Here is a 25,380-nt window from a genome sequence, read left to right on the forward strand (position 1 = left end):
ATCAAACAATTCAAACAATGTCTGTGGTCTCTAAGAGCCATGATCTTTTGTATGTCTTTGTATGCCAGTGAATTCACCTTGCCTTGTCATGTCCTCTGCGATGTGTGTGTGCGTGTCATGTCTGCTGTGTATTGTGAGTGTGCCATGTCTGCTGTGTATCATGTTGCACTGAGTGCAGTATAATGTGCAAGTTCCTCATAACATGAAGAGGTCTAATAAAGTTCAGGTGTATGTCTCAGTGTTCTCAATACATGTAGATAGATAGAACACTAAATACAGCAACCTACAAACTGATCATTTGCACACTTTGGTTGTTTACAGCACCCCATAAATGACTTTCAGTAAGATAATGCACCATTCCATTCTAGCTTGCACCACCCCATTCTCACCAAATGTTTCAGAACGGCTTGGGGCTGCCTGTGTGGCTTTCCTGAGTGACCCACCTCAATCCCATATAGAACACCTGGGACACAACCAAGTGAGATGTGCACATCCTAGACCCAGTTGAAAACTGGGAGCAGCAATCGACTGCTTGTGGATCAGGGTATCTTAACTTGTCGTGCACTCCATGCCAGGACATTTGGCAATGACAGCAGGTAGGAAGCATGTGTTACATGCTGCCTCTAATTCAGTTTTCCATGAACGTTTAAACAAAACAATCACTACAATTAACAATGGAATGAGAATTAAAAAAACCTTGTATCTGCCAGGCAATAGCAGACAGGCAAAATCAGAAATCATGAGTTTTCTCTACCAAGCAAGAGAGAGAAAGAGTTACAAATCATGTTCCCCTTGATGTGAAGCCCAGAAATGCTTCTAATTAACTCTTTAATAGTGTTATAGTAGCTTTCAAACCCTTCCTCTCTTCTGCTGGGTGGAAAAACCTCTGGTTCTTTTCATTTGATTAATTATCCCCTCTGCTCCCCCTGCCACACAAAGTTTTGCAGTTAGTTGTGTGGGAGAGAAACATTTGTTACCAGTATCTGAGTTATTGGCCAAATGGAAGAGGATAACTGCTTTTATTTTATCTCTAATAAGGAATATTAATATTCACAACTGCCTAGCTTTACCTAATTCAAGAATCTATTAGTGGTTATCATCATTTGAATAACTGTGGAAATTGTGATAGTGGAGGAAGAGATTATCACAAATAAATACAAATGTATTCCTAAAACACTAGATTGAAATAAATGAAATAATGGGGCCACTAGATGCATCTGCATAAAGATATTTTCATACGTATTGTAACCTGAATACAGCAACCAGTCACATATATGAAGTTTGTTTACATTTAAACATTACCTTACTTGTGGCTAGTTGCAGTTTTTAAATCACAATGTGTTTTGGACAAGATTGTGGGAAAGATATGTGCCACACAAATATATGTTAAATAAATGAGTAGTATAAAGATAACAGTATAATGTTATGTTATGTTGTATGTTTAAAAACACTTTTTTAAGCTGTGTAATGCAGCCACTGAAACAACACAAAGCAAAATTTACAGCAGATAAGCACAACAGCAGAACATTAGCATTTACCATAAAAATAACAGTCTTCACACAAACAAGCTACAGTAATGACGCTAACAATGTTGGAATGTTCTACTCATAGTAACATATTACGCACACAAATCTGTTTTAAATTAATGAAACTGCACTGAAATGCATATGAATGAGAGGATGAATGGAAAACTCACAACAAACACATTTTTTCAGGCACTGTGAAAACTATTTTGCCTTCCATTTTAAAGCTGAGCAACTCAATCTGCCTGTCTCAAATACAATGATGTGGTTAATGCTCTCTGTGGCCTATTTGGATTGATTGACTGATTAATTGAGAGGGGTTATGGGACCAAACGGCAAGGTCATCAGTCCCAGCCTATTTGAATTTTTGTACATACTCATGTTCTTCATCTTGTGACACACATCTCATTATCAATTCACTACAGGCATAGTTACAAAAAAGAAATTCACAGGTTGAAAGTAAAATTGTTTTACTGTGTGATTCAGTAGTTGGGAAATTGCCAATAAAAATGCAGACATTGCAACTTAGTGTGAAATGAGGTGGAACTCCAAGCTTAGAAAGTGGAAGGAATCTGGAAAGGTACATCACTGCCAGTACAATCCAAGCTTAACAAGTGGAAGGAATCTGGAAAGGTACATCACTGCTAGTACAAAACCAAACTGCTACGAAATTATCCTTAATATGGTCTTTACTTGAATATCTACAAATAAAATAAAACCATGGCTTTTTAGATATTCATCCAATATGAACAATAATAGTCCTCAATAATAAGCCAATAGAACAGGTAGTCCATTTAAAATATTTAGGATGTGACATATAATATGAGAAAGGTATGGAGTATATAGAAAAAAAACTAATACTTTATGTAGCACAATAAGGAGAACACTTAAGTGAAAAACAAGAGAATAAATGTAACTGAAATTTTATATATTCATGGCAGTTCTCACTTTACTACATGGGGAAAAAGCGGGATGTTGAGAAATAAAGATTTATGGCAACTACAAGCATCAGCTCCGAAATTTCTAACATTTGTGAAATGCGGCACTAAGGGAGACAAAATTAGAAATGAAGTAATAAGGGAAGAATTATGGATGCAACCAATTACACAAAAGGCAATACAATATAAAGAAAAGGGGGGAGAACTTATACTTCACAGGCTGCCATAAATCCTTCCTAAATTAACAATGGATTATAAATCATGGGGCAAGAGAAGTATGGAAAGACCAAGGAAGAGATGGTGAGATTAGAACAGGCTCTTGGCCTAATGCTAGAGAGACAAAAGAAGAAGAAGAAGAAGAAGAAGAAAACTCAAATTTAGGACGACATATTGTTTTAGAGTACCGCCTGCACCAAGCAATAGAAATTTTAACTTTCTTTTGCAGTATAAGACATTTTCTGAGGGTGAAGTTAAATGGCTTGAAACTTGAATAAATTAACCTGTTCGATTGAGACTTCTACACTGCTGTCTCCGCTACTGTGAGAGCTCTTCTGCTGAACACGTGCTGATAGCTCTTAAGGTATGCATTTTAAGCCCATGTTTACTGGACTTTTTTTCTTATTTTGGCCCATACTATCTCGTTTCAAAATATAAAAAGCAAAGAGCTTGGAGTAGAAAAGGTGTGCTTCACACTACCTAAATTGAACAAGTGCTTGTAGCTTGTAATGGTACTTTGACTTCCGCGCCTCCGCCAATACAAAGATATAATTTACGATCGCGCACGCAGAAGAGCGCTGCGCCAGCGACCGATTTTTATAAATAATTTTATTCGTCTTTTTACTTTTGCGTAGGTTTTTGTTTTTAACAACTAATTGATGACACTCTCTCTCTTGTCTATATACGAAAGACGTGTATTTTTCGGCGATATGTTGAATGTGCTTTTGGGTGGAAATTAAAATTATATTACAAAGCGAGGTTGTTTCAATAGTGATTCGAGGTGGTTATCGCCAAATTTGTAAATTGATCATGACAGTGACAACTTGAAGAAGTTTTCAACAGACGGAGAAAAGTGAAAGACGGGTCATTCTACAAGAGAAATTAGGAGGACAGCCATGAAGACTATATTGTAATTAACACTGCGTATCTAACAAGATTATAAGGTAAATTTCAATTAGTTCCTGATGCTATTTCCGTACAGTCGCTTTTTGTAGTGTTGCCGACCCGGTCTGCCATGCACGGTCAAATTACAGCACGATCTCAATCAATAATACGAAGTCCGCCTTATCCGTAACTGAAACCACCAAAATTCAAGACATCAATCAGATTTTCTATTTTATATTTTTCACGGCAGAGCCCCGAGGATAAGGGAACGCTACAAGCTTTTAAGGTGTCCATTTCAGTGCCCACATTTACTACATTTTTTTCTCTTCTTTTGGTCCATACTACCACTTCTGAAAGTTTGGAAGTCTGGTTCACACATACACATAAATATATTTGAAGTGCGTGTTCAGCGGGGACAATGTAGTCACACAAGTGTGTGTGTGTGTGTGTGTGTGTGTGTGTGTGTGTGTGTGTGTGTCAGGGGGAGGGAGTGGGGGGAGGGCAGGAGGCACCCAGCTGTATTTGTACTCTATCTCATTAAAGGATTTGTCCACAGGCTAGCAAAGTTTTCATTCTTTTTTGTGTGCCTGTCAAAAACTCATTACTTCCACTATTCTGTAAGTAGTCTCCCTTACCTCCAAATTATACATATGTATACTAGCTTCCTGTCCACAGCTATGCCTGCATACATATATGTCACATATATTTCATGCTGGCAAAACTCTGATTCTATGGTGTGTTACACAACGAAACTCCAGAGAGGGTATCTGATGTATTTAGCCGTGTGACATTACCTTTGGTCCAAAACATGGTGACAAAGTTATTGGCTTGTTGCAGCACTCATTCTTAAGATCTGGGTGATGCATTGAACAACACATATAAGAGACGGTTTGTACTTCATGCCTTTAAATTATTGCAAGTCAACTAAGTACAGGGAAGAAACTCGCAACAGATCGTTTTAAAACATTTTTACTTGTAACCCCATCTCATCTCAATTACCCTACGAGTTGTAGGGATATCTTATCCCACAGTATTTTTGTACAAATAATGAGTTGGGCCCCCTCTTAAGCTGCCCCAATGCACGATGCATTATTGTACACAGCGTCACTGCTGAACAATGCTTACAGAGGAGCACAAGCAGGAATGTACATTATGAACCATGCTAGTGATGTAGCTCTATGTCTTACATTATGCAATGAAAAATTCGGACGTAAGGATTAAACACATCGAAGACTGTACAAGCATTGTACTCATTACTCTGAATTGTATCATATAGCAAACATCTACTGATGAACTCATTTTTGCAAATAAAATATAATTTAACAGGCAAAGAGTTAATAGCTTTTCCAAAGGGTAAATATTTCCCCCCAATTTATGAGATATTCTTCAAATCAGTAAGTAACTTGTACTACACATTTGCTAAAGTAGCCTAATGTTCTTCCTCAAAGTTCAAGTTATATCCTAACCAAATTTGACGGAAATCGGTTCAGCAGGTTAGTAATAATAAATTCAAATGTCATGAATGATGCAGCAGTTTCCACTGATCTCAGAGTTTATGATATCATATCCAGAATTATGTGTCGTACAATGATTTAATTTTGCATATAAATTCAGTGGTGTATGTGACAATGTCTGCAAAATTCATTGTGAATATAGTTAGTAGTAAAGAAGTAATAAATTAAGATGTCATGTCTGATGAGAAAATGAACAGCGAAAATGTAGTAAGTGATAAACTTTTTCCTTTCATTTTGTGGGGGATGCCAGCCAGAAAAATTTTCATAATGGTTTGAAATTAGTTGTAAAGTTTGTTGCAAGTTGCTAAGGGCTATCGTTGTCAAATGCTGGATGAATAAGATCTGGGTATTTGCGCATGTGGTCTACACTTCTTTTTCACCCCCACCTCTCCAGTAGGTAGTTGTTTCTTACCCCTAAAGCAATTCTTTCCAAATAGTAAGTAATATATGTACCAAGTTTGGTTGAAATCGGTCCACTGATTTCGGAGGAGATATTGAACATACAAACATTTTTTATAATTTGCTTGTATATCTTTTTCCATGATCCCATTTTGATGAAATAAATCCTATATGGTGTCCTATGCTACACTGAAGTTACCAGTGAAACCCCTTGAAAATCCGTCTAGTTATTTGGAGACTGGCTTGTCCGAAGACAAAATGATAGACACGGCAAATTTACAGATACATTATTAGTACAGGTATATTGTTCAACTGATGCAATAATATGCTTGCACGAAACAAAAGCCAGTCATTCTATATCATAATTATTTATATGCAGAGACTAGCTCTATGTGCCTAGTAATAATAAATGTTGTGACTCGCCGATCTTTCAAAGTGCCACCGCGCGTCCTCTACATGCGGCGCTATCTGCCAGCCATGCAGCAGCAGCGCCACCAAAGCGGCCAGACAGCCAACAGCTGCTAGACTTGGACTCAGTTATGATTTGACTGTTAAAGTGTATACACATTTTACTCTGTTTACTTGATCTGTGACTTTCATATATTGCATCTTCCTTGAAATATATTTGTTCAACTTGAAGTTATAACAATTGGCGACGAGGATAGGATTTTTCTTTTTCATCATTGACCCACATGTTTCCATGGGTACTTTAGAGCAACTATTGGAAGGTCTCATAGAACAGCAAACACTTCTCACAAATGCGATTCATGATTTCGTCACGGCATCGTCTCTACCTACTTTTCCTCCTTACGAGACGGCGGAAGACTGGTCTGATTACGAAAAGCGTCTTCGACAGCACTTTTTGGCATTTCATGTCGCAGATGAACAAACATATAAGTCTCTGTTTGGTAGCCTCTCATGTTGCCTTTTATCGTTGTCAAAAACAACCGAATCAATCCCACTGTGCTTGGGCTGCTGAACTTCACGGCCCCAGTAGAAAGTGTCAATTTGTTACTGAAGTTCACAAAGAATCCTACGCCGATTCCATGGTAAGGGATGCTATTATCTGATCAGCGCCCGACAAAGAAGTTAGGCAATGTGCCCTTCAGTTGGCGAATCCGACTCTAGATGAAGTCCTATCCATCGCTCAGTCTTTTGAAATTTCTCACACCGCTGGAGAGCAAATAGAGGCATGGGGCGACGTCGGCGATATACAGCCTCTGTGCGATGTCGACGAAGCATGTGGCGTGTTCCCACCAGCCGACGTGGCCGCAGTATGCTCCCAAGTGGAGCCTCGGCCTAACCGTAAACAAACCTCTAAGAAACTGCAGCAAAACCCACGGCAACTTCTTTCATGTCCGCGGTGTTTTATGAAACAGTCACGAGAAGATTGTCCACAACATTGGGCCGTGTGTCACAAATGCAAAAAAAAAGGGTCATGTGTCATCCGTTTGCAAATCCGGCCGCATACATGATGTTCATGAACATGATTCTGATTCTGTGTTGTCTGTCATTGTACTTCTTCCCTTTCAGGGAAGTTATTCCTCACTGTCCATATACTTGGTCGAGATGTTCGCATGCAGGTGGATACTAGTTCTGCTGCCACTACCATCAATTCTCAGACGTATCTCCAGTTGGGTTCTCCAATCCTGTCACCTGTCACTAGGCAGTTACGGACTTAACAATAAACAGAAGATTTCTCTCTTGGGACAATTTGATGCTGAGGTATCTTACAAATCTGTCGTTCGCACTGTTCCCATATTTGTGGTCGACCATAGTGTTGTTGTTGTTGTTGTTGTTGTTGTTGTCTGCAGCCCTGAGACTGGTTTGATGCAGCTCTCCATGCTACTCTATCCTGAGCAAGCCTCTTCATCTCCCAGTACCTACTGCAACCTACATCCTTCTGAATCTCCTTAGTGTATTCATCTCTTGGTCTCCCTCTACGATTTTTACCCTCCACACTGCCCTCCAATACTAAATTGGTGATCCCTTGATGCCTCAGAACATGTCCTACCAACCGATCCCTTCTTCTGGTCAAGTTGTGCCACAAACTTCTCTTCTCCCCAATCCTATTCAATATTTCCTCATCAGTTATGTAGTCTACCCATCTAATCTTCAGCATTTTTCTGTAGCACCACATTTCGAAAGCTTCTATTCTCTTTTTGTCCAAACTAGTTATCGTCCATGTTTCACTTCCATACATGGCTACACTCCATACAAATACTTTCAGAAATGACTTCCTGACACTTAAATCTATACTCGATGTTAACAAATTTCTCTTCTTCGACCATAGTAACGCCGAGAATCTCTTTGGTTTCGATGCCTTTCACGTTTTTGGGTTCTCCATAGATGATTCTGTCAATATCGTCTCTGATGCTATTCCTTATGCTCAATTGGATTCCTTGAAACTTCCTGGAAGATTAAAACTGTGTGCCCGACCGAGACTCGAACTCGGGACCTTTGCCTTTCGCGGGCAAGTGCTCTACCATCTGAGCTACCGAAGCACGACTCACGCCCGGTACTCACAGCTTTACTTCTGCCAGTATCTCGTCTCCTACCTTCCAAACTTTACAGAAGCTCTCCTGCGAACCTTGCAGAACTAGCACTCCTGAAAGAAAGGATATAGCGGAGACATGGCTTAGCCACAGCCTGGGGGATGTTTCCAGAATGAGATTTTCACTCTGCAGCGGAGTGTGCGCTGATATGAAACTTCCTGGCAGATTAAAACTGTGTGCCCTACCAAGACTCGAACTCGGGACCTTTGCCTTTTGCGGGCAAGTGCTCTACCATCTGAGCTACCGAAGCACGACTCACGCCCGGTTTCGCAGGAGAGCTTCTGTAAAGTTTGGAAGGTAGGAGACGAGATACTGGCAGAAGTAAAGCTGTGAGTACTGGGCGTGAGTCGTGCTTCGGTAGCTCAGATGGTAGAGCACTTGCCCGCGAAAGGCAAAGGTCCCGAGTTCGAGTCTTGGTAGGGCACACAGTTTTAATCTGCCAGGAAGTTTCATATCAGCGCACACTCCGCTGCAGAGTGAAAATCTCATTCTGGAATTGGATTCCTTGTCGACAACATTTTCGTCCCTTTTTTCTCCTGGGTTAGGCCATGCAAACGACTTTGAAGCTCATATCACGCTCCAACCCACTGCTCGGCCTAAGTTTTTTTTGGGGCTCGGCCCGTTCCTGTGGCCCTTCGTGATCAGGTCAAACGGGAGCTGGATCATCTCACTGCTTCAGGGGTCTTGCTTCCTGTCACTTCCAGTGAGTGGTCCTCTCCTGTCGTCGTCGTTGCTAAGCCAAATGGTGATATTCATCTCTGTGGCGATTTCAAAGCCACTGTAAATGCTCAGTGCCTTATCGACACTTACCCTATGCCTCGACCTGAAGAATTGTTCACTAAACTTGCTGGAGGCCATTATTTTTCTAAACTTGACCTGTCAGAAGCTTATCATCAACTTCCTCTCAACGCTGCTTCCCGGTAGTTTCTGGTCCTTAACACGCCTTTTGGCCTCTATCAATACCAACGATTGCCATTTGGGATTGCCAGCACCCCTGCTCTCTTTCAGCGATTCTTGGAACAATTATTGCTCATTGTCCCTCGGTGTATAAATTACCAGGACGACATTGTTGTAACTGGCTCCATCACTGACGAACATCTTCAAAATCTCCGCACACACTTTCATGTCTTACAAACTGCCGGTCTAAGTGTAATCTTCAGAAATCAAAATTTTTTCAGGCATCTATCACGTACTTGGGGTTTCAACTCTCTCGGGATGGTATTCGTCCGCTTCAGCAAACTGTCACTGTGATCGATGCCCTTCTTTGCCCTACATCTGTTAAGGAACTGCAGGCCTTCTTGAGGAAAACAGCATACTACCACAAGTTTTTACCGTCTACTGCTTCGGTGGCTCAGCTGTTGCATCGCCTGTTGCATAAAAATGTGCCTTTTCACTGGTCAGCGTCATGCGATGCGGCTTTCCAGAAATTGAAGACTATGCTGAAACAGGCCCTGTGCCTGGCTACTTATCGACCTGGCCAACATCTTGTTCTTGCCACAGACGCCTCTCAATACAGGGTCGGTGCAGTCCTTGCGCACCGTTTTTCTGACGGTTCTGAACAACCCATTGCTTATGCCTCCGAAACGCTCATGGACGGCCAACAAAAGTATTCTCAAATTGAAAAAGAAGCTTTGGCCATTATTTATGCTCTTCATAAGTTTGGTATTTTTCTCTATGGATCCAAATTTCATCTTGTTACAGATCACAAACCACTTGTTTCCTTGTTTCATCCATCGACGTCACTTCCCGATGAGGCTTCACACCACCTCCAGCGTTGGGCCCTTTACTTGTCTCGTTTCAATTATGAGATTCATTTCTGGCCGATGGCTCAACATGCGAATGCTGACGCACTGTCTCGCCTTCCCATGGGTCCTGATCTGACATTCAATGGGAACGAACTTTTGTGTTTCCACCTGGATGTTGCCGAGCAGCGGGTTGTGGACGGGTTCCCCATCACCGGGGACCGGATGGCGGCTGCTACGGGTTCTGACCCTACCCTCTCCTGGGTTTTACACTGTATTCAGAAGGGTTGGCCCGATCGTCTGTCTGCTACGAGTTCTGATCCATTGCAGAACTACTACGCTTTTTGTTACCACCTTATGGCTAGGGATGGTGTTTTCCTCCTTTCCACCGACAATGCTTCGCCTGCGTCTTTGCGTGCTTCGGTCTTGCGCCTCCTTCACCAAGGGCACTGGGGTGTCTCTGGCACAAAATCTCTGGCGCGCTGTCATGTGCACTGGCCCGGCATCAACTCTGAAATCGCACACATGGTTGCTGCCTGTGGCCCTTGTGCATCACAGGCAGCCGCCCCGAAGTCATCTTTGTCACTGTGGCCTTCGCCTGAGAAGCCCTGGGAGCGTATTCATGCTGACTTCGCGGGACCTTTTTTAGGTACTTATTGGCTTCTCGTTATTGACGCCTGCTCTAACTTTCCCTTCATTGTCTGTTGCACGTCGCCTACCACTGCGGCAACCACCCATGCTCCAGCTCGCGTTTTCTCTTTGGAAGGCCTTCCCTCTACCCTTGTTACTGATAATGGTTCGCAATTTGCCTCTTCCGATTTTGCTGATTTTTGTGCCCGTCACGGCGTCATGCATGTCACGGCCCCTCCGTTCCACCCACAGTCAAATGGTAAGGCTGAATGACTGGTCCGCACATTTAAGGCTCAGATGAGGAAACTCCTGACTTCTTCTGCTGATGATGCGCTTCTCCAATTTCTGGCTTCTTACCGTTTCACCCTCATGGGTGACCACAGCCCGGCCGAGCTCTTACATGGCCAACATCCTCGCATTCTACTTCATCTTCTGCGGCCTTCCACCTCACGGCAGCGGGTGCCTTGTCTTGGCCAGTTCACCGCCAATGACCTTGTATGGGTACGGGGATATGGCAGGCGGCCAAAATGGAATCCTGGCCGCATCTTACGACACCGTGGCCAACGCCTGTATGAAATCCAGACGGACACGGGTGTTGCAGTGCGTCATTCGAACCAGCTTCGGCCTCGTGTGCCGGCAATGCCTTTTCCAGATGCCGCTACACCACCTTCGGTTCTACCCGACACTCGGGATACTGGAATCTCTCATTACTCACAACGCAGTCCTCTCCCCATCATATCGGTGCCAGCACAAGAACTGACGCCACCTGGAGACGTGCCCATGCAGGAACCATATGACCATCATCTGTCAGAGCAACTTTTACTCGCCTCCTTCTCCTACAGACGCGGACACATCGCCCATGTCTCCTGTTATAACAACCAGATTTGCCGCAATGGGCAGATTGGTGCACGGGGCCCCAGCAGATTTGACCCCCACCTCTCCTGTCATCTCGACCCGTTATCATCGGGGACACTTCCGTTCGTACGGGAAGCCTCCTCCTCGAGACTTTATGGCCAGTCAAACAACAACTATGGACATTAGCAATCTACAGGCCACCTCCATCAAGACCTGTGCAAAAGCTTCAAAGGGGGCAAAAGTGTTGTGACTCGCCGATCTTTCAAAGTGCCACCGTGCAGTTACATGTGTCCTCTACATGCGGTGCAGTCTGCCAGCCATGCAGCAACAGCGCCACCTAAGCAGCCAGCCAGCCAGCGGCCGCTAGACTTGGACTCAGTCATGATTTGACTGTTAAAGTGTGCACACGTCTTACTCTGTTTACTTTATCTGTGACTTTCATGTATTGCGTCTTCCTTGAAATATATTTGTTCAACTTGAAGTTATAACTCAAATTTTCATTCTGGAGAATTATTTAATAAAATTCTCAGATGCCCAATTATTTTCTCACTATCTTTTCAGTACACGATTAACAATGCAAAACTGAAGTTACTTAGTATTTTTGGCTCCATGAGCTTGTATGATGTTATGAATTGTTCATGATACGCACAGAAACATCTGAAGAAATGGTCTTCACAAGACTGCAAACTATTTTCATTTTGGCTTTTCTGTGATTGTTATTGTTAGCTAATTAAATGAGTTAATGGTATCAGTCACAATTTATTTATTCCCACAACATGTTTCAGACATTTAAACCTCCAGCATCAGGTACATTTATGTGGATCAATACACCATGTATATGTAGTGTCATGATTTTGGTGTAATCTATGATACTGTCTTACAACACATACTGTGACACTGTCTAGTAAAAGTCTTCAAGTACTAGACCATGCCACAGGTTGCCCCAAAATTGTAAAACAACACATACACATCATACTAACCTACATAAACCCACCTGATGATGGAAGTTTACACCTCTGAAACTTGTTGTGGAAATAAATAAACTGTGACTGGTAACAGTAAACTTGTTGTTTCATTCAGTATCACATAGCTCACTTTCTTCACTTCCTCAAAGGGAGTGCAAATAAAAGCAACAACTGGTCACCATTGGAATTAAATTGAGTTTACCGCACTGCACTGACTCACTCGTATCAAATGAAATTCGACAACTGGATCACTGCAACCTGGTTACACTAGCAGCCAACTCTCTGTTTGACTGAGCCTTATTTCTTTATTTTCTTGTTAGCTAAAAAAGAGACGTGCAAGTATAGGAGCTCAAGCTTTAACATAATGTCTACAGAGGGAAACATTCAAATTCTATAAGCTGCATGCATCAATTACCATTCATCAAATTCAATTTTTTTCCATTTTCTCAATTTACATTAAGCCTACTCTCACGATGAAATTCTAATCTTCACAGAAAACTTGCCCTTAACACTTTTGAGTGCCTTGCCTGTAACATTACATTGTCTTTGGAAAGAATACCTTACCCCTAGTATTACAGGCATGACATTCTTTCCAACACTGAAGACAATGTAACATGGTGATCTCGGCACTTGAAGTGTTAGTTAGCAGGTGAGTACCACAACTAGTATGACGAGAGAACATACTGAAGAAAACTTGAACATCACAACTATTTTTAATACTTACTGTACATGTAAAATACTTCAATATTATGAGTAAAATGGTTCAAATGGCTCTGAGCACTATGGGACTCAACTGCTGAGGTCATTAGTCCCCTAGAACTTAGAACTAGTTAAACCCAACTAACCTAAGGACATCACAAACATCCATGCCCGAGGCAGGATTCGAACCTGCGACCGTAGCGGTCTTGCGGTTCCAGACTGCAGCGCCTTTAACCACACGGCAATATTATGAGTAACTGTGGAGCTGTATTAATATCAATTAATGAGTACTGAATTATTTTCTGACAGTCCCAGATTCAGTACAGTTTGTGGTTATGAAGTATATCAAAATGCAATATGAATTAGGTAGGATTGCTATCCACCACTTTGAGGAGGCACTGAGTAGCAGACAGGCACATTTAAAGGTTTTGTTTAGCTATCCTTCATTAGTGGAACCACAGCACTCAGAGATGTGTATATGAGTTCTTGTGTGTGTGAATATGTTTCTTCATCTCATGAAGAACTTCGTCTGGAAGCTAAGTAATATCCAAATGTCTACTTTTAAGTGGGCCTGTCCACTGCTCAATGCCTCCTCTATGTGGTGAGTAACAATTCTAACCTGTATTGTCATTTCATCCAGAATCTCCCGCTGTTTGAAACTGCAATGTGATTCAGGACATACAGGAAGTTGTTATATTAAACCATAATGGTAGGAAAAACACATTAAAGAGTCACAGAAAGAAAACTGTGTGATATTTAACATAGTACCATGATGTACAGATTAATCACTGGGTTAGTGACCATTTTCCTTTTATCTGTTTACATAAAGCAAACACATGCTGCAATAATTTTACTGCACACATACATGCAAAAACAGCGTCCTATGCAAGATATCTGGACATAACGCACAGTACACTGAATGAAAATGATAATCCACTGTCAAAGTTTCCATCAATACCATTAGCCACACAAATGTACTGGACACACAGAAAGCAAATTATTGTGGCATTAATATCTGCCACAAATATGGTCAACAAATGGACAATTAGTGTTTTTGAGTTAAGAGGTGCAACATAAGAAGAAAGGGATATACATAAACACTAACAGCATTACTATTAACATTAGCTCTGGCAAGTGGACATGCATTGAAGCGAATAAGCGAAGCAGCAACATGCCTTTCGTGCCAAAGTGTCATCCCTTACTCTGGCTAGAGGCAGTTCCTCCTCCTCATCTTGGTGAGTAGAAGGTTGCTGAACCTTTGCCTCCTCCTCTGCTGCTCTTGAGCTTGTGCTTCGGCCCCGCGATCTTGGTGCTACAGGTCCATGTGGCTGATGGTATAAAAGCTTCAGTTACACGTATGCAAGCAGAGTGATATGTGAAGTGTGCAAACTAATAATAAGTAAGTGTTACACATTAAGTGTTGGTTATCCAATCTCACTTAATTCACAGCACTGAAATATCAACAACTGTCTGCTCCTATTGCACCAGCAGGGTAATATGAATAATGACCATATACATTATTGTTGAAGTTTTCCCGGCATAATGAGTATTCCTTGTGGTTTTGAGGTTCAAATGGCTCTGAGCACTATGGGACTTAGCTTCTGAGGTCATCAGTCCCCTAGAACTTAGAACTACTTAAACCTACCTAACCTAAGGACATCACAAATATCCATGCCCGAGGCAGGATTCGAACCTGTGACCGTAGACTGTAGTGCCTAGAACCGCACGGCCACCACGGCCGGCTGATTTTGAGGTTGCAGCTGGATGACAATGACCTTTTGCCACCACATTTCAACTGACAACCATTCAGCCATCTTAAGGTTATTTTAGCATGGAGATTACTGGTGCATGTCGCTGACTTTATACTGAAAATTTGTACAGTGGCGCATGTGCTTAAGGTTTTACTGTACGACATCCCTCTGTCAAGTTTAGCACCTTTTGTTGAATACTGTTCTGTCTATAGCAGACAGCCGCACACACAACAGTGATATTGCATGTATGCCCTCTATTGAACTGTGGCCCACACAGTTAAAACTCAGTTGTCAAAATAATAAAATTCACTGTCACTGAATTTGTCATTAGATGTAAAATTTAGTCTTTCTGAAGATATCACAGAAATCACAAGGTCCCAAGACTTATCAAGTAGAAAGGCACCACCACATGTAATAATGTCTTCTGCAAAACATATTTCCACAGATTCCTTAATAACTGAATCCCAGTAGGATCTTGTCGCGGCCAAGTTTTTCATAGCAGTATAGCCTGTAGAATGTCCTGTGGAGTATCAACACTACTGGGCTGGAGAAGGTGAGTCTGATGATCATGTTCCACCCACCTTTCATGAACTGTGCATGTTGTCTGACCAATGTAGGCTTTGCTACATTGATATAGTAATCTGTGGAATTCCGCCTTCCCCAAACCCAGATCATCTTTTGCTGAGATGGGAAGAGCACAGATTTTTATAGGTGGCCTGGGTTTAATATGACGTTTCTTAAGGATTCTGCCTAATTTAGATGAAACGTTACCCACATTTTGGAGGGACATCCCTTGAGGTTTATGGTCATGTTTACTCCTCAATAAACCTGGCTTAATTTCATGGGAAGAATATCTATTGCCTTTAAACGCAGACTGCAGGTGTTCTAACTACTTCGCAAGGCTCTCTCTACCAGATACAACACATGCCTTATGTGCCTGTATACAAAGGATGCCCACAGTATGTGAAGGGTGGTGACAGCTAGAAAGCTGAAAATATAGATCCACATGTGGGCTTACAGTAAAACAAAAAGCCCTAGTGATCTATCCACTTTCCAATGGATTGAGATATCAAGAAAAGAAAGACAGCCACCTTACTCCAAATTCATCGTAATCTGAATATTTTCATGGATAGAATTTAGATGTAAAACTCATGATGGCTCTTCCTCATTATGGGGACACACAACAGTATCATCTAAATATCACCCGTTTGGTTTAAGCTCTGCAGACTCGAGTGCCTTCTCCTCAAAGTCTTCCATAAATGAGTTTGCTACCAGAGAGAATACAGGACTTCCCACAGCAAGGCTCAAGTCTTTATGACAACGAATCATACTTATTAATAAGTTTTGATGTTGCTTCATTCTTCACAAGTGTCCCTCTAATGGAGGGGTGGTAAAGATTTTGGCTTACAGGCCACGCCCAGGCCCCACTGCCAAAGTGCTCAGCCTTGCTTCACACTTCCCCCACCCCCATGCAGCACTTTCTGAGTGCAAGGACGGAGAAGAGGGGAAATCAGGGAACGCATTGCATTTAAATGGCCGTACAGTTGCACTGCATACAACCTGGTTTCACATTTCTCAACAACACAGATCACAAACAAATCAAGTTTTCAGTATTAATTAATTATATTTGGCATGCTGAAGACATAATTTAATTTTTGTCTGGTACAAACTGTCGGCACACGGACAGATGCACATGATTTCAGAGAGTTTCGCATGCCACATAATTGTGACTTATTTAGTTTCATAATTGAAAAAAAGTCTTTCACACAAATATTTCATGTCAAAATATTGTAGCACTTCTTCCATCTCACTAGAGAGACTTGGAAAATCTATCTGAGAAAAGCACTGCAGACATCCTGGACAGTTTTAAAGATTTGTTTTTAAAACTGGAATTACCTTGGAGGTCAATCGGTCTGCATATACACAGGGGCGCTTTCAACTGAAATGGCAAACTGTCTCGAAACTGATGTGACTTTTGACAGTGTCCTCAAAACCTGTATAAAACTATTGTTGTAATTCTTGCAAGGCCACAATGAATTCTTTAAACCTCTCACTTTCTTTAACTTGAGCTTAGGGAACTGGCTTTCTTTGTCAGAATGTGTCCCTTCTACAACACGATTTTGTTTTTAAAGTCATGCCCTTCAAATCAGAAAAAAGTTATCTTGCAATGTCTTACTTGGACAGTTTCCAGCTTTTTCCTTCATAAATTCAACAATAGCGAGTTTTAAATCAAAAACTTGTTCCAGGCATACCCTTGCCTTAACCAACACACTTTGCAGTAACATATGGAGTCTCCATACCCTTTGTTTATTACCACTGGAAACTGTTGTAATTGCAAAGTTTAAATTCCTTCTGTGTAGTACTATAATGTCATTTCGTGGCAAATAAGCAGTACCCATCACTTATGTGAACTGTAATTCTCATCCCTCTCTTCTGTCATTCCCATTTATTTTAAAGGATTGTGACATCAGTCAAGGGGACAACCATAGAGACTATACAAGTGTATGTGCTACAGGTGGGTTGCAGTTCTGAGGAGAAGCAAGAGTTTGAAGAGGAAATGCAGAAACAGATGGGAAGGAAGAATGGGATAGTAATGGGGGATTTAAATGCACACGTTGGAAGAGAAACACAAGGCTGCGAAAGTGTGCTTGGACCAGAGGGTCGGGGCTGCTGAAACGAGGAAGGTTCTATTGGCGTTCTGCCAAAGGAATGGCTTGCTGGTTGGGAACTCTTGGTTCTGGAAAAGAGAGAGCCATAAGATTACCTAGTACAGTCAAGACTTATAGAGAAAGTCTACTTCCTGTACGACATTAAGGTAATACCACCAGAGGCCTTGGATAGCAACCACCATTTGCTGGTAATTAACCAGAGAGGGACTAAGGATAATAGAGAGACAGAAAACCAGAAAAGACATATAAGAGTATGGAAGTTGAAGGAGGAAGAAAGTAGGCTACAGTGCCTACAAGTAGTAAAGGAAAGCATCCCAAAGGATGAACCATAAATGGTAGAAAAGGAATGGGGTAGATTCAAGGGAACATTAGTAAGTGTGGCGGAAGCAATATGTGGGAGGTCAAGCAACAAAAAAGAGATGGAAGGAAACACCCTGATGGCACAAACGATATAGTACAGAAGAAGAATAGAGCCTTTAGGGCATGGTTCCAGAAGAGAAGAGTAGAGACAAGAGAAGAGTATCAAGCAAGAAAGAAAGAAGAAGAAAAAAGAGTGGTGGCGGAGGATAGTGGAAGTTCAAAAAAGGTGTTATATGGGATGATTAAAAGTAAGAGGAAGAATGGTACGATATATTATGCCAGAATGGTGAACAAAAGTGGCCAAGATGTAGAGAATAAGAAGGAACTCAAGAACATGCGGAAGGAGTATTTTGAAGAACTCCTGAACCGAATGGAGACTGGGATGAGGAGGAACAAGCTGAGGAGAAAAAGAGGAGGAACAACAAATGGAAAAAGACCTTACATGGGGAGAAGGGGAACATGCATTGGGCAAGATGAAGGGAGGGAAGTCACCAGGTCTGGATGAGCTAAGTGTAGAAATGGTGAGAGCAGCAGGAGAGGTGAGGATTTTTATTTATTTTATTTATTTATCCTGTGGATCACACATTGTACAAAGTATACATGATATAGGACAAGTCATTTTTCTTAACAAATATGTAGTTTGGAGAAAAAAAAATAGGCAATGGACTGCCATTTAAAAAAAATGTACACAAAATTGTTCGTTGATGAATATAGTAACTTCACATACAGAGAATACAAACAATTTACATGGGGAACTAAGAAACATGTAGGCAATGTAGTGCTACTTTAAATTTACACAAATAATCACTGAGATTACAGAATAGTGAAAATGTCAACTGGAAACATAACAGAAGGACAATGTCAATGGCTACATCGTGTAATGAAGATTGTGTGGAGACAGAAGATGATCCCAGAAGACTGGAAGAAGAGAATAATTGTCCTGATCTTTGAGAAGGGAAATAGAAAATAGTGCAAGAACTCTCGAGGGATAAAATTGATGAGTCATTGTGCACAGATTTTTGAAAAAATCTTGGAAGCACAAATTCGAACAAAATTAGAAGGAGGGGTGAGAGAAGAGCAACACGACTTCAGAACAGGAAGGTCCACAATGGAGCTAATTTTTGCTGTAAGATAACTGCAGGAACAGCATTATAAATACGGAATAGATCTACTAATGACCTTCCTGGACATTGAAAAAGCGTATGATAGTGTACATAGAAACAAAGTGTGGAAAGCCCTGGAGAACAAAGGAGTAGCAAAACAGATTATTTGGAGGATAACAGAAATGTACCATGGAAGTGTGAGCTTTGTGAAAGTGGGAGGAGAGAGATCAGCTTGGATTGAACAGAAGAATGGCTTGTGGCAGGGAAGTGCACTTTCACTATTACTCTTCACTGTAGCAGTGGATGATACAATGAGTACAGTAGCACAAGTAATTGGTGAAGGGAAGATGAAAACTATGGTGTTTCCAGAGGATCTGATGATTTGGGGGGATAAGGAGGAGGAAGTACAAAAACAACTGGACATATGGGAACAAACAGTACAAGAATATGGGATGAAATGGAGTATAAGTAAGAGTGAGATGATTATCACAAGAACGAAGGAGAGAGGAACAACTGGAATAACAATTGGTACAGAACAATTAAGGAGAATGGAGAGTTTCAAGTACCTAGGAACCTTGATACAGGAAGATGGAAAAAACGACAGACAAATAAACGAGTGGGGGAGAAAAGCAGAAGCATTTCAGAAGAGTGTCAAAAGCCTGATATGGAGAAAGGATGTACACCAAATCAGTGAAAAGGTTATATACTGGTCAAACTGTGTCCCAGTCCCGACAAATGCATCCGAAACCTGGGTTATAAAAGGAAGAGAGAAAAGCAAAGTACAAGCTAGTGAGATGAAATTCTTGAGGAACAGTATTGGAGTGACAAAGATACACAGGTTAAGAAATGAGAAGATCAGAGACTTAATGAAGGTGGAACGATTACAAGAGGAGACAGAGAAATCAAGGTTGAGATGGTATGGGCACGTTAAGCAAATGGAGGAGAAGAGGATACCCAGGAGGATACAAGAGATAAAATTGGAAGGAAAGAGACCAAGAGGAAGACGAAGAGACAAATGGCTGATAGGAGTGGAGGAATGCATCCAGACTGGACCAAGGTGAAGACAGAGAGATGGTGGGAAGACAGAAGACAATGGAGATGCTTATGTTTCAAACAGACCTGGACAGAGGCTAGAAACTGTCCAAGATGATGATGATGATGATGATGTGACAACAGATCACTGCATAGCTTCTTTTTGTGCAAAAAGCCACTGGACCTGCGAACGCCTTTAATACCACAAATAAATAGTGAAATAGTGCTGATACCACAATTCTGCCGAACTCAGAGAGTTGTGCCAACTGCAAAATACTGCACTACAAATGCTAAATGAAACGTTGCATTGTTCCAGTTACTTACAAGAAGGACTGAGCAAACCTGACTGACAAGCCGGGTCCTTGCTCACAAGTGACCTACGCACACTGCACTTGTGAAATTTGGCACACCGTGGCCAGCTGTACTTTAATGGGTACTTTGTGACTCATTGGCAGCTTGAGTTCTGTCCCATCATGTCCTTTCCTCAGCTTACCTTTTATTCAACAAACTGAACAAACTGATGCTGTTGCTAAGGTGTGGGTGTCCTTTCGAAGCTGCTGTACCAGACACACATTGTGTAGGCTTTGTCATCAACTTATCCCGCTACCTGCACTGGTACACAACACTCCGGCCACTACCTATGTACTTGTTAAACCATATGGTCCGCCGACTCACCGGTGTTGAATGTTCCTGGAGCGCTGGGTGTCATGACTTTATCGACTGCTCTGGGTTTCAACACCCATGATACAAAATAAATACGATTACTCTGACAACTGAAGCGTTTAACTTAAAGGCTCCTCTAGAAAGGAATTACTCCATATACAAACACACGTGTGTCAATATTGTTTCATGACTATGAATTACGTATCTCCTGCAGTTTTAGTATGATTTTAGAAGCCTATGATGAAAGCGAGGTGTCAGTTTGGACTCATCTTAGTAAATTAGCGTTCTTTCATCATTACTCTTCCGTAACACCAGTTGTCCTCCATATATTCATAACTGTAATCACTCAAGGAAAGGGTGAAGCTATCTGTGATATAGCTCTGATACATCGGCAGTCACTAGGAACCACAGTAATAAGTTTTCACTCAATATTTGTTGATTCTGATTCTTGATATGTTTTCAGTAATTTTGTGTATAATTTGTTTCACACTGTATAGCAAACAGAATGTTTCATCACAGGACGGAAAGCCAAGTAACCTAACAAGATGTGTTGCAATACAATTACTCTCTCCCATGTGCACAGCGCAGCTGTATTACACGACTTATCACTGACGTGCCTGAGTGAATGTGTCAGCCACTATGAAACACTTATCATCTGATTTTAAGAAAACTATTTGGTGAAAAATTTTGATTCTTTAACATCTTACAGCCTTTCTGTCCATTATTTGTCATAGATACTGTGTTGCAATAAAATACACGAGGCATTGCATGAAATTTTAAGAATTCTGTAGAGGTAAAAACACACTGCATAAACATTGCATATGGTTCATTTTAGATCATTCATTGCTGCGTATAAAATGTAGCTAACATACTGAACTATAATGAAAATGATACATTGCTACTCACCATGAAGGTGACATACTGATTTGCAGACAGGCATAACAAAAAGCCTGCTACACATTGAGATTTTGGCCAGCGCATTGTGCATTCTTAAAAAAACACACACACACACACACACACACACACACACACACACACACACACACACACACACAGCCATGAAATAACTGTCATGTTGAATAAAAGCAGCCATCTGGACGGGGCGGGGAAGGGGAGGGAAAGGGTGAGGGATAGAATGAATCCCAGTATGATGATCTTGTGGCCAAGATCTTCATGGCAGAATAATCCATAGACTGTTCTGTGGAGATAATGTTCAGCTATGGCTGGCTGACTCAGCTGGAAGACAGAATAATCCATAGAATGTTCTGTGGAGATACAACATTCAGCTATGGCCAACTTACTGAACTGGAAAAGGAGAGTCCGGTGTTCATGTTCCATGCACCTTTCATCAGCTGTGCATGTTGTGTGTCCAATGTCAGCTTTGCCATACTGATACGGTAATCTGCAGATTCCAATCTGCACAGCACAATTCACAGCACCTTTTGCTTTACTGCAGTGGAAGAGCCATTGAACACAATTGATAGCTTCTTGAAGTGTGCAAGGTGAGCATAAAAAAAAGTAAAACAAGGGCAATGGAATGTAGTTAAGTGAAATCAGGGAGTTAGATTAGGAAATGAGATACTAAACATAGCTATATGGGTGGCAAAATAACTGATGATGCATAAAATAGAGATGGGTGGGGGCATTGGCAGAAGGTGGCACACAAAGGGGATGAGGGAACGTGAATTAGGAGGAGGTGATAAGACAAAGAGGGCAGAAAATGTTATGTGGACAGAGGGCGTCAGTGGGTTGCCATAAGTTGAAGCCAGGACAATTTCGGGAGTGGAGAATGTGTTATGAGGATAACTCCCATCTGTGCAGTGCAGAAAAGCTGGTGGTGGAGGGGAGGATCCAGACACTCAAAGTTGTGAAGCAGCCATTGAAATTAAAGTATATTATATTCAGCTGCATGTTGTGTCTCAAGGTGGTCCATTTTGCTCTTGACCACAGTTTGGCGATGGCCATTCATCTCGGTGGACAGCTGTTTGGTAGTTACACAAACATAAAAAGCTGTGCAATGATTGCAGCAGAGCTGGTATATGACATGGCTGCTTTCACATGTGGCCCAGCTTCTGATGAGGGCTGATATGGGTTTGCAGAAAGTTCGAGTTAAAGTGTCAACATGGCATAGCATTGACGAGACCACACACATAGTTCAAGAAAGGTGTGTGGAACATGATTGCTACAATTGCCTTTTGCAACCCAGTAAGCCAGGCATTGCCGAATATTGTATGTTAGTAGAACATTCTATATATTATTCTGCCATGAAAATCATTGCCACAGTGAGACCTTTCTGGATTCTATTATTAAGCAATCTGTGAAAATACATCTGCTGGAAGACCTTACTAATTGCAACAGCAGTTTTCTGCTTGGTAAGGCTTGGGACCTGGTGATTTCTTGACATCTTCAGAAAGACAAAATTTTACACCTAATGACACATCCGAGCACAATTAACTTTATTATTTTGACAACTGAATTTTAATTCTCGAAGCCTACAGTTTCAAAAAACACTCTACACATAGGTACTTTCTAACATCATTACACAAACCACCATCACTCCAATATTGAGCGATACATCATCACCACTGTGCACATGCCTACATGCAGTAGATGGAGTAAAATTTGACAGAGTGCACTAACTCAACAGAGGGCAGTAGTGTAGTGGAAACCTTTGCACATGTGCCATCATGCCAAATTTTTGGTATAAAGTCAGCAAAGTGCACCAGCAATCTCCTCTGTAAACTCATCAGGAGATGACTGAATGGTTGTCAGCTGAAATATTGCGGCAGGATGTAAATGTCATCTGTCTCCTAGTACAAAACCTCACGGAATAATCATGCATATGCTTAGAGGATACACCCAGAAAGAGTTTCTATTCACAAAACATGCAACACATAGGTACTTTCTAACAACTTTGTACAAACCGCTATCACTCCAGTACTGAGTGACGCTCTTGACATGACGTGTTTACACATGTGTTGTGCAGGAAAATACCAAATGTGAATTGTGGATGGTTCTGAAGGTTTTGCTAATATGAAAAACCTTTATGTAAAACTAGTAAGCAATTTATGAATGTGAGAAGCAGCAAATACATTCACAACTTCAGAGGAGATATTTTGAAAACACCCTTACCGTATAACATTAACGAAACAAAAATAATGAAAGAGAGGTGTTCAGCAGTTGATATACACTTAAAAGAAACTTCACACAACATCCTTCTTCAGATCCATCTGGTACAAAATACACAGCCAAGACAATGTAACTGTGTGTGTGTGTGTGTGTGTGTGTGTGTGTGTGTGTGTGTGTGTGTGCACGTTTTCTAGAAAGTCCTTAAGAAAGACACTGTCTCAAAGCTCCAGAACATTTTCATTCTTGTTATGCATCTCAACTGTGCAGTGAGTTGTTGCCTAAACTCCTTCCATCACATGTATTCCATCCAGGGCTTTCCATTACCATTTTTTATAAGCTAAAACGACATGTACTTAACGCTCCTATGGTTGCATTCACAGTTGCACTGACAACAGTTGACAGAGGTCGCCCAACAGTTCAGTCAAAGTACATCCAATGTCTTCTGTCAGTTACTGGCAGAATCAAAAAGCGTAGCAATCTATTCAAAACTATATCTGACTCAAAAAGAACGTGGCAAGTAGTGTGCACCCTTTTCTCAGTGACTGACATAGCCAGACTTACTCGAGATGGTTCATGGTGACATTGAAAATCAAGATTACAGATATTCTGCATGACTTCAAATGACCGTCATTCAGCATATGCATAAAAGATAAATAAAAATTTTAGAATAAGCTACTCCGAAGACCTAATGCACTGAAATGTGGAAACATATATACCACATCTGCAAACAACTTCATGTAACAGAATCACCACCCTGCTGGCATAAAAATGCCAGTAAGCAGTAATAATAATTTATACACAGCCAACAATCATGAACTAAAACAAAAAAAAAAAAAATGTCACCATGGAAACTTTAAGCATCAAAATGGACATACGCCACTTTTCTCACTTGAACATATTCGTTTTTGAGGTTATAATCTGGTCCTAAAATTTCCAAGACAGATTTTGCTTATTTTGCAGGCCACATACACCCTTAAGTATAAGCATGAGGCTGAAATGGACGACCTATCACAGAACAAACATAATGTAATATACGGTAAAGTTCAAGAAATTATTATTAAATTTTTAAGTTATCAACACTTGTGGTCCCAATAAAAGAGTGGTTTCAGACCATAGATTCCAGGATATATCCCTGTCATTATTTCTTTCAGACTCGGGAAGCCAAAAACTCCTCCTTTTTTGTACTAAACTCAAAAACTTCTCACAATCCACGTTTTGCATATGGGAATGTTCGCCGATCTGATTGAAGAAAAATAGTGATTGTAATTCCGCTGACCATTGTCCAAAGTCTGTATATTCCAGTGTCGAGATCAGTTGCCCTGTGACCTTGAATGTACTGGCGTCCTGCTTTGAAAAGATCGGCTATCTTGAGCTGTCAGTCATCATCAGAATACACCGATGTCAGTGTTGCTGTGACTGCAGCCTACCAAATATGAGGAGAGTAAATTCTCTATTACTATCACCTCTAAATTGTCTTACCATATTTACTACAGATAAAACTTGCAAGGAGACAAAAATTCCTAGGACAAAAGGGTGGGTTGACTTCTGAATTCCTACCTTTACCAACCTGACAAAAAAATGGTTCAAATGGCTCTGAGCACTATGGGACTCAACAACTGAGGTCATAAGTCCCCTAGAACTTAGAACTACTTAAGCCTAACTAACCTAAGGACATCACACACACCCATGCCCGAGGCAGGATTTGAACCTGCGACCGTAGCAGTCGTGCGGTTCACAACTGAAGCGCCTAGA

The 25,380-nt window shown here is 41.2% G+C and overlaps 1 protein-coding gene across 2 annotated transcripts in view; it reads right to left on the reverse strand.

Annotated features, from left to right (window-relative positions):
- LOC126412618 (histone-lysine N-methyltransferase ash1) overlaps positions 1-25,380 on the reverse strand; it is a 328,316-nt gene that overhangs the window by 7,425 nt on the left and 295,511 nt on the right. The window contains exon 22 of one of the 2 annotated variants that reach the window (XM_050082287.1): positions 14,124-14,249. In XM_050082287.1, coding sequence (XP_049938244.1) covers positions 14,124-14,249 — 126 coding nt within the window. Of the gene's footprint in view, positions 1-14,096; positions 14,250-25,380 lie in introns of both variants that reach the window. The other variant, XM_050082288.1, reaches the window with a different exon arrangement.

Source organism: Schistocerca serialis, chromosome 7 (genome assembly GCF_023864345.2).
Source record: "Schistocerca serialis cubense isolate TAMUIC-IGC-003099 chromosome 7, iqSchSeri2.2, whole genome shotgun sequence".
NCBI lineage: Eukaryota > Metazoa > Arthropoda > Insecta > Orthoptera > Acrididae > Schistocerca > Schistocerca serialis.